This window comes from Xiphophorus maculatus, chromosome 22 (assembly GCF_002775205.1).
Source record: "Xiphophorus maculatus strain JP 163 A chromosome 22, X_maculatus-5.0-male, whole genome shotgun sequence".
Taxonomy (NCBI): Eukaryota; Metazoa; Chordata; class Actinopteri; order Cyprinodontiformes; family Poeciliidae; genus Xiphophorus; species Xiphophorus maculatus.
The window spans coordinates 348,660-359,594 of NC_036464.1; the positions used below are offsets into that span (position 1 = coordinate 348,660).

At 38.0% G+C, this 10,935-nt stretch overlaps 1 protein-coding gene across 1 annotated transcript; it reads left to right on the plus strand.

Moving 5' to 3' along the window:
* The first annotated feature begins 1,287 nt into the window (after positions 1 to 1,287).
* bag3 (BCL2 associated athanogene 3) lies at positions 1,288 to 8,847 on the plus strand. The gene is made up of 4 exons (XM_014469627.2): positions 1,288 to 1,603; positions 5,151 to 5,477; positions 6,202 to 6,549; positions 7,455 to 8,847. The coding sequence occupies exons 1-4, from the start codon at positions 1,403 to 1,405 to the stop codon at positions 8,118 to 8,120; spliced, it is 1,542 nt and encodes a 513-aa protein (XP_014325113.1). The 5' UTR covers positions 1,288 to 1,402; the 3' UTR covers positions 8,121 to 8,847.
* The last annotated feature ends 2,088 nt before the right edge of the window (positions 8,848 to 10,935 follow it).

Consider the following 10,935-nt stretch of genomic DNA (forward strand, 5'->3'; position numbering starts at 1 on the left):
GGAGCGCTTGTTTTTCACACCAGCGGAACATGCTGTTCACTCGAACTTCAAGGACAGTTCTGGAATCGAGTGGTTTAATATTTGACCCACTTCCTTGACCCTCTACAATAAAAATAAGTTTGGATATTTATTTATTTATAATAAATAATATATAATAATAAATAATTATTTATTGGACATTTATTGTGTATATATATTATATACAGTATATATATATATATATATATATACACACACAATTCAAACATTACTGACGGACCTTAAGTAAATGGTTACATGGATTTAATAACACAATGTAAATATAATATAATATAATATAATATAAATCACTGCAGTAATTAGATACAAAACAAAGTTTTGAATTTGTTTGAATCTGAATATGTCTGCATTACATTAAATTATACTATAAATCCCATTGAACTGACTAAGAACTGACTAAGTTAGAGCTTAATTGAACTCATCCTAAGTGCACAAAGGAGCATTATAGTAGCTCCTTCCTGCAGCAGCTGCTGAACTTTATAACCACTGTAATCACTTCTCCCAACAAACTCAATAAAATTTTACGGTACATACTTGCAGGTATTTGCAGCAGTTTCATAGTCATATATAATAAATAGTCTGTTGTTTGCACATTTTTTATATTCTTGCACATTTTTTATGTTGTAATTTTGCCCTTATTGTTGTATATTACTCTTAAATTTTGTTTCTATTGTATGTATTTGTGTGAACTTACCTGCATCCATGTCCTGTCAGATCTGCTGTTAAATTTCCCCTATGTGTGACAATAACATTTATTTCTAATCTATTCTGTTGACTCACATTGTCACTTGCTGCTATGCGAATATAATTTAGGTTTAAGGAAGCTGTAAAATCTGTTTTTGTTTTTTGACAGTGTTCTTATTAGCAGAATAAAGAGGAAGGACTGTCATTAGAGGTGTCACCGTGCCTACACTCTTTCACACCAGCAGTTACATAATTGTGAACCAAATCCAAGCAAATCTTTGGACTAGATTCATCAGCAGGTGGGAGTCTGACTCCCATCTATTTAGAGATTTGTTTTTATTCAGGAAAAATGAGGAATTCCCTTTTGTGTCCCGGGACACATCGCGAGGGGGGAATCCTTCTGCTCGTTTTTTGTTTACTTATGTATCGGTAATTTAATAAATAAATAAATAAATAAATAAATAAATAAATAAATAAATAAATAATTAAATAAATAAATAAATAAATAAAAATGATATGAATGTTATTCTGCTCCGAGTCGTCTGTGTTTGGGTTCTGAGGAGCCAGCGCGCTGCGTCCGCCGCCCCCGACATTAACCCCTCGCTATTTCCAGAAACTTCCAGCCCACTCCCCCACGTCACCAGTGGGAATCTTTAAAGCGACCGTCGCCCCGTGTAACATGTCTCAATACTCGGCCGCCTGCAACATGAACGCCGTGAAGACGCAGTCACCGATGCCCGCCGCGATGGCGACCAACGACAGCGAGCCTCTGCCGCTGGGCTGGGAGGTGAAGATCGACCCGCACACCGGCTGGCCCTTCTTCGTGGACCACAACAACCGGACCACCACCTGGAATGACCCGAGACACGACACCAGAAAGGTAACGGAACCGGGAGGATAAAGTTGGTGTGATTGTTAAATGTCGTCTAAACGCGTTTGTTTACGTCGGTTTTGTTTCTCCAAGCGCGTTACGCAGATTTTTTGTTTTTAAATCCGTGCGCTGCGTTTTATGTTACACATTAATATTGTTGCCGATAGGCCTTGTTAGGCAGCGTCACCTCCCCCTCACTGACAGCTCATAAGCCTAATATAACAGATGACCATTGCCGTTTTATTCCCATGCCATGATCTAACTCTAGTATTATTACTCGGTGAGTCACCGCGCTGCATGGATCTGATCCCTGTGTTTGGAAAAACGGCGATCAGATCGTAATAAACTTTTCCCTTACAAGGATTCAACCAGCTCTCGCCTCACTAGTAGGCAAGAGAAACCGCCTGACCTTTAATTATGATATAAATAACGTAAAAATGATTATTAATAATAATAATAATAAGAGAGCAGAAAGTGATCGGAAATGCTGTGAAGACCCGGCCTGCTAAGCTGGTAATCTTCCCTCCCAGAGACAGACTCTTGTTTTCCAAAGTTAGTGTGCTAAGGAATCTGCTGGAAAGACACAGCTGTTGGGGGATAAAATTGGTGCAGCCAGTCTGCAGTGTCCTGTGCAAGCAGAGGGCAAAGGGTCGTTCACAGCTATTTCACCACGGAGGCTCCTGCTTTACATATAAACCCAGTTTACAGTGGATTTCTGTTAGTTTTTTTGCAGGTTTGTTTAAAGTTTAAATGGGTGGGAACCTGTTGCTCCTACAAGGCCAGAAGCCAAGTTTTATCTGTGGGCCCACCTCCAGTTAAAGGAGAAGTGTGATTTCTGTCAGCAATACTAGAAATGTTTGCAAGATTAAACCAAAGACTTTAATCTGAAAGAGAGATAAATATTCTCCAGCTTAATATTTTGAGAAGTTTGAAGCTCAAACATTAATTAGTTTTAATTTTTATCTGGGTATCTATCTCCAGAGTTGGTAGAGTAACTAAAGATTGTACTGAAGTAAAGTAGCACTACTACAACATATTTTTACTCAAGTTAAAGTAAAACGTAGCCACCCAAGATATTACTCAATTAAGAGTAAAAGTGTATTTGGAAAAATGTCTACTCAAGTACTGAGTAACTGATCAAATTATTAATAATTAAAGATGTAAATATTACATCATCAGATAGACCAAAACATGAAGTTAAGTGGAAATTTTTGTATTTTAAGGACCAAAATGACAATAATTCATATAAGTAGCAAAAAAATAATAAAATCAAGCAAAAGAAAATGTTTCCAAATCAGTTTCTTTCAATAAAAAACTTAAGAAACTTTAACAAAACCTTCATGTGTGTCTGTGTGGTGAATTTTTGGTTAAAACATGTTTATTTTTCATTTAGTGAGTAAAAAATACAGACATTTTACTCAAGTAAGAGTAGAAATACTTCATAGTAAAAATAAAAGGTACAGCATAGTAAGAAATACCCATATCTATCTATCTATCTATCTATCTATCTATCTATCTATCTATCTATCTATCTATCTATCTATCTATCTATCTATCTATCTATCTATCTATCTATCTATCTATCTATCTATCTATCTATCTATCTATCTATCTATCTATCTATCTATCTATCTATCTATCTATCTATCTATCTATCTATCTATCTATCTATCTATCTATCTATCTATCTATCTATCTATCTATCTATCTATCTATCTATCTATCATTTAGTTTATCCAAGTAAATATATTAAGTTATAATGTTAAACAAATGTAAATAAAGTAAGTTTGACAAACTTGTTTTGATTAAATGTAACAAATAAAATGTTTTTTTTAGTTGGAGCTCCTTTCTCTTCTTTCAGTTTATGAGCAGCAAGCAGGTCATAAAGTGAATCACCAATCAATTAGCGTGATTACTGATTATCTCCTCATGCAGCATTTGTTACAACTAATGGGACTCTAGTAAAATGTTTAATCACGTTAATTGCAGGGTTTGTAATTAACTGGTGACAATTAGATTTTAATCGACATAAGAAGCAACATTTTCCATTCAAAAACCCTTTTGGCTGTTAAATTGTTGAATAAATCGCTCAACAACAAAGATATTTATCGATTTTAATCTGTTATTTACTTTATTCAACCACCATATTGGAGCAAATATGCAATAATATCCATTCAGGTTTCAAGCGTTTCAGGAACTCCTCATCATTCACGCAACTTCTTTGAAAAACAATATACATCATAGTTTTTCCCTATTTTGCAAGCAAATCTCCACTAAGTATATAAACATTTTCATGGTTGTGTTGGGAACAAAGTAGCTAATTTGGTTTTAAGGCCCAATATACAAAATATGTGATGTATATAATTAGTTCAAGACACAAAATTCTGTTGAAATAGAAGAAATACTGGTTAAAAAAATAAAATAAATTCACCTTTCTTTTACTGTAGGTTGCAATAATCTGTCATTAATATGCCAGGAGTGTCTTTTAAGCTATTGAGAAGTAAATATCCATTGCAGGAAAAGAAAATAACTGAGTCTAAATGTAAATATTAATACAATAAAACACATTTTACCATAAAAATCACTTTACACTCAAAGGCTGACTGGCAGATGTTGTTTTCCTCTTTCCAAAGCGCAGAAGTGAGCCTTTTAGCATGACGTTGAGGAAATATTCAGCCTCACCCCACGACCTTTTTTATTGTCTGAGACTGAGTGAACGATCGGTTTGTTTTGTTAATGCACCATTAAAAAAAACAAATCAGTTTGGGGACAGAAAAAATCCTGTGACAATCTCAGAAAGACAGAGGAGGGAAGAGCAACCAAAATGTTTCCTCAAGTAAGAGTAAAAAGTACCTGTCCAAGAAATTACTCCGGTAAAAAAGTATTTGACTCAAATACTGAGTAACTGATCAAATTATCAATCATTTTATATTGAAAAATTACATCATCAAATGAACCTAATTATAAAGTTAAGTGGAAATTTTGGTATTTTAAGGACAAAAGTGACAATAGTTCATATAAATAACAAAACAAAATAACTAAATCAAGCAAAAGAAAATGTTTCTTTCAATAAAAAACTTATAAAACTTTCTAAGTTTAATAAACTTTATACGTTTTATAGAAACTGCAGGTGTGTGTCTGCAGCAGCATCCGAGTTACTCCTACATCCAGCTGGTGGGTTTTTGATTAAAACATGTTTGTTTTTCATTCAGTGGGTAGAAAATCCAGAAATTTTACTCAACAAGGAGGAGAAATACTTCATAGTAAAATTACTCAAGTGAAAGTAAAAAGTGCAGCGTTGTGAAAATACTCCTAAAAGTAAATTATTTTCAAACAAAGTTATTCAAGTCAATGTAACTACCCAACTCTGCACATTGACATTATTCATGTAATAAATATGGAATAATAAATGTGGTGATCACTATAAATAATAATGCAGGTGTGTGTTTAAAAAGGTTATTTATGTTCAGTCATATGCTGGATTTTTATTACAGATGCATGTAAATAATAAAATTGTATAGTTCCAGTCAAATTTACTGTAAAATTCACATTTCAGATTCGAGAAGTGTCAGCAAACGGGCCCAGCGCATCAGCAGAACTGATCCCTGTGGAGCCTCTGAAGACGTTTGTGAGAGAGATGAAGCATCCCATTCTCCGGCCGGGTTACATTCCCATCCCGGTCTACCATGACGGAGCAGATGTGAGGCAGCAGCAGCATCCGTGTTACTCCTACATCCAGCCGGTTGCTGCCCAGAGCGTCCGGACCGAGGGTCCCACGGCGCCGCAGACGTCAGGGCTCCACCACAGACCCAAATCGCCGCTGCTTGGACACTCTGACGCTGAGTGTGGGAAGACCGGTTCACCGGTTTCACCAACATCAGAGGTACTTTGCGAGTTTACGACGCTTTTTATAGGAAAAACTTGATCAAATGACCTTTAGCCTTTATAGGGAGGCTGCAGGAAAGATTTAAATTGATTAGTGATTTAAAAGGAGCCAATTATGTGTATAATCAGGTTTTTTATGAGTTGGTTCCACAGTTGAGCAGCATTGAAACTGTTGCGCCTTGCTAAAGTATTCATGAATAAGAATTGGTTAAATAAACGTATAAATGGATCAAATATGTTTCAATCTTTAAAGGAAACAATGCTGTTGGTATTCGAAGGACCAAAATGACAATAATTCATATAAGAAACAAAAAATAACAAAATCAGGCAAAATAAAAATTGTCCAATTCAGTTTTTTTCAATTATAAACTTCAAAAACCTTAACAGAAAACTGCAGGTGTGTTTCTGTGTCTGGTGAATTTCTGGTTTAAAAATGTTTTGGTTTCATTCAGTGGGTAGAAAATCCAGAAATTTTACTCAAGTAAGAATAGAAATACTTTATAATAAAACTACTCAAAGTACAGCGCAGTAAAAAATACTCCTAAAAGTACTTTTTTCCCCCAAAAATGTTACTTAAGTAAATGTAACTAACTACCCAACTCTGGTATTTAACCCCCTTTACTCTGATACCTCTAAATAAATCACTTTACCAAGATGCTATATATCTGTTATGATGTTGCATTTGCCACAAACTGAATCTTTCTTTTTATTTTATTTTGAAGATCAACATGGCCGCCCATCACCAGCCAGCGCGGCCCAGCAGCTCCGGTCTCCAGCCCGGTTACATCCCCATCCCAGTGATCCACGAGGGCGGAGGGGGCCAAACGACGCCTCACATGAACCCGTCGGTTTACGCCCAGCGCGTTCCCTACGCCGAGCATCAGCCGCCGTTCCATCATCGCCTTCAGACGGAGGACTGGCCCAGCTACCCCGCCGCGGCGCAGCCTCCCAGAGAAAGGGCTTCCCCGACCGCTTTCCCCCAACATCGCGACGCCACGTCTGCTCACCTGCCGCCTCACGTCAGGAGCCACTCACCTGTTAAGATACAGGTGATGGGGGAAAGGCCGCAGGTAATTTCACTTTTATTTGTGAACTCAGTAAACGTTTATAAAGAATATGAAAATTGTCACCATGTTGTAACAGTTTGATATGAGGCAGACGAGTGGCTCACATTAAATGAGCAGAAAATAAAACTTTTATTAAGAAAATACAGATTATAAATGATAAACAAAACTAAATAATTGTAATTTTTAAATCCAAGGATTAAAATGCTTTCAGAGAGTATTTATTTCTGAATAAATCATTGAGAAATATAATATTATTATGTCAGAATTATATGACTATTATATTATGTTATGTTATATTTCATAATCGGAAATTATTATGTTCCGAAATAATCATCACCAGAATTTTTCTGAATTTTCTGCAGAAAAAGAAAAGATTTTACAAAATATAAACAAACAAAATAACTGTTCTGACTAAATGTTTGAATCCAAGGATTGAAATGTTTGAAATTTCTGAAATTATTATTTAAAAATCATTCCACGTATTTAAGTTAGCTTGCAAAAATATTTTTATCCCTTGAACTTTCCCACATATAGATTTGTTGCCAACATTAAAGCTGCATTTTGTAACGTTTATAACGAGCTGTAGAGCAGCAGGGAGCGTGAGAGTGATTGACAGCGCTAAGATCCTCCTCCTGGCTCTGATGGGTTGTTTCTGACTGAGTGGTGTATTTGTGCAGTTTGTACTGGGAGCACTGGGAGAAAACAGTCTTATATTATACTGTCATAATGATAATTTTAACAAATATGTAAAAAAAATGTAATCCTTATTTTTCATAAAGTTTCATACTGCAGCTTTCACTCTTTCAACCTTTCTACTTCAAGACATGCTAAAAAAACAGACTCTGATGGAAACAGGGCAATGGTCATGAATTAAATAACTTATTTTTCTGTTCCTCTCTACACTCAAGGCTCCACCGCGTGTCCTGTCAAGAGAAATGCCCCAGAGGACGGAGCAGGAGCATCAAATCGTGCAGCAGAAACCCGAGAGCCCGCTGCTTCCCCAAATGCTGCACACAGAAGCAGACGTCCCCAAGTCGCCGCAACCACAGCCGCTCCAGCAACCTCAAACGCATCATGAAGCGTCTCCGCAGGCTCAGAAGCAGGAGCCGCCACCACACCACATGTCCGACATCACAGTTCAGATACCTCCGGAACCAGAAGCCCAGGAGGCACCGGCCGACGTCCCGGCTGCGCAGACTGAGGCAGACCCGACGGTCAAGTGCCCGGTACACCCAGGGCTGGCTAAAGTGCAGCAAATCCTGGAAAGAGTCGCCAAGTTGGAGCAGGATGTGAAAAGCTTCAGCGGAAAGAAAAATGATAAGAAATACTTGCTACTGGAGGAGCTCTTGACCAAAGAGCTGCTGGCGCTAGACTCTGTTGACCCTGAAGGCCGTGTGGATGTACGGCAGGCGAGGCGGGACGGCGTCCGGCGCGTGCAGACCATACTGGAAGAACTAGAGCAACTGGAGGAGCATTCTGCCAGTGAGGCTGCACTGGATAGAGACAGTCTGACCCAGAAAGGAGAGCCCAGCATGATCACTGACAGCCTGGAGATGGCGAAGGAGAGATTATGACTGAACACCTCATAGTGGAGAGATTCCTCAACCTACAGCATTTGTGGAAGTTGCATGCATTGATTCAAAGTGTTGCTATGTCCATTCAGCACATAATCGATGGTAGCCCAGTGGAACTGTATTGTTCAAGCCATTGTTGTTGCCTTTTTGTTGTTCCAGTATCTTTAAAGCAAGATTTCACTCATCAGTGAGTTCTTCTTGACAACATTGTTAAGCATATTTTTGTTTCAAGTACGAGGCCTTTATGAATAAACAGAAGAGAACGCAAGTATTTTCTTAAGAAATGATATTTGGAGTTGCCTTTTGTCTGATTAAATCCTCTATGAAGCTTTTCTTAATCTAGTCAGAACACGAGTTGGGCTTTAAAGCAGAACGCCTGAATCAACAGAAGCAAATTTCTCCCATCTGTTCTTGTTGGAGCTGCTTTGTCACAAAACACAGTGCATTTGTTTACCACGTGCTGCTTTATGGCATATTGCTGATTTTGCTGTCTTTGCACTTTGCTGTCACTGAGAATCAGGGTTCCTGCACGGTTTTTTATGTCAACGTCCCATAATTTAAAAAAAAATCTCAAAAATGTTTGCTGTTTATTTTGGTTCATTTTCAAAGTATAAAATCAAAAGTTCAGCATGATTTAGATGTTTCAACAGCAGTGAGGCTTTAAATGGGGAATCTGCCATTATGAGGATGGATGGATGGATGGATGGATGGATGGATGGATGGATGGATGGATGGATGGATGGATGGATGGATGGATGGATGGTTGGATGGTTGGTTGGTTGGTTGGTTGGTTGGTTGGTTGGTTGGTTGGATGGATGGATAGATGGATGAATGGGTGGAGTTTGAATGGATGGATGGATGGAGTTTGGTTGGATGGGTGATTGGATGAATGGATGGATGGATGGATGGATGGAAGGAGTTTGGTTGGATGGATGGATGGATGGATGGATGGATGGATGGATGGATGGATGGATGGATGGAGTTTGGTTGGATGGGTGATTGGATGAATGGATGGATGGATGGATGGATGGAAGGAGTTTGGTTGGATGGATGGATGGATGGATGGATGGATGGATGGATGGAGTTTGGTTGGACGGGTGGTTGGATGAATGGATGGATGGATGGATGGATGGATGGATGGATGGATGGATGGATGGATGGAGTTTGGTTGGATGGATGGAGTTTGGTTGGATGGATGGAGTTTGGTTGGATGGATGGATGGATGAAATAAAGTGTGAAACTTTTATTTTTCCATATTCTGTTTTTATTTTTCTTTAACAATCAAAACCTGGAAAACATTTAAAACAAATTCCAAACTTTTCCAAAATGTTCCAGGCTGCACAGGAACCCTGGAAGAAGCTGAAAAATCAGCCGTACCTCCGTTCCCGGCGTCTTTCGGTCTTGTGTCGAAGTGTAAACGTCCGCTGGTTCCCTAGCTGCTGCTGCCGACCATGAATCCAGAGTTTCTATGAGATTTCTATGAGTATTTTTGGTACATGAATGTGAAACGTCCAGCCAGGGTGTGATGCGCATCTAACTCCAGATGCGAGACAATCAGAACATTTTAACGACTGTCAGAATGTCCTCATAAACCTACCAAAGCCACAATCCGTAATAACTCTGGACCCATTACGGGCCCTCGAAGCCTTAAAAACAAGACCTCTGTAAAAAAAATTTAAATACAAATCTGTATCCCTCCGCCTGGAACTATTTTATTACAACTGTCTGTGAGATAATTTGCCACTGATGAGATTGTGAGGCATCACAGTCTGACATGCATTCACAAATCATGGTTCTTAGTGCTCATTAGCAGCTGCCTGAATCATTAATTATAGGGAGTCACATTTGTATAATTGAAAATAAAATGTTTTGACTGACATTTCAAGAGTTTTCTGGTTTTCTGTGAGGGATTTTGTTTGATTTTGAGAAGAAAATATATTTATTCCTGCAGAATCTGTGTTTGTTAGCATTTCAATTTGAAAGAACGTTTGGACTGAGCAAATCAATTCAATTTAAAAGTACTTTATTTATCCCAAAGGGAAGTGAAATGGGAGGATCTCCAGTAGCAGTCAGTCTTGCAACAAATCCAAATTTGCCTCTAACTGAAGAATGTTGCTGTGTTATCACAGACTAGTGACTGCCATTATATTCTACAAGCTGAATTTCCAGGTGGCTGAGATGATGGTAACATCTAGGATGACAACACGAGTTGTTTGCAAGCACTGCTAACCCACCTCATTTGCTTTTGCTGCATTTCTTTAAATCTTTGTCAATCAAGTTTATTTGTATAACATATTTCGGCAACAAGGCAGTTCAAAGTGCTTTACATCATAAAAACACAAAAATACAAATTCTTAAAAACAGATTACATGAAACCAGTCACAAACATTAAATCACTTTGTCTAGTGCCATCATCAAAATCAATAATACAAATCAATATTCCAGTTATTATGGGTTGAAAGTTTTCTGTCAGGTCGTATAGCTGGAGGGATGTTGGAGTAGGGGATATCATCCTTAACAAAGGTGTTATTTGAGCTTTTAAGATGCTAGTCAGCTGCTTCCAGCTGTAAAAACAAAATACTTTGTAGCCACGGTTACACATCGTTCCCAACATACATCATTTGATGACCTGAAGCTGAGCATATTCATCACTTGAAGGCTTTTCAAGAGCAAAACTCTTGCCCTGTTTTAGCCTCGATTTAAAGGAACTCAGTATTTCAGCTGTCTGGCAATTTTTCTAAGGTCGTCTGGCTGGAGAGACGTTGGAGTAGGGGATACCTTCACTGAAAAAAAATATTATTTGAGCTTTTGAGAT

Bases quoted from the DNA above. Each gene is read 5' to 3' on its own strand.
- bag3 (XM_014469627.2), top strand. From the start codon at position 1,403: ATGTCTCAATACTCGGCCGCCTGCAACATGAACGCCGTGAAGACGCAG. The intron at 1,604-5,150 runs GTAACGGAACCG...TTCACATTTCAG, and splicing joins CGAGACACGACACCAGAAAG to ATTCGAGAAGTGTCAGCAAA. The intron at 6,550-7,454 runs GTAATTTCACTT...TCTACACTCAAG, and splicing joins TGATGGGGGAAAGGCCGCAG to GCTCCACCGCGTGTCCTGTC.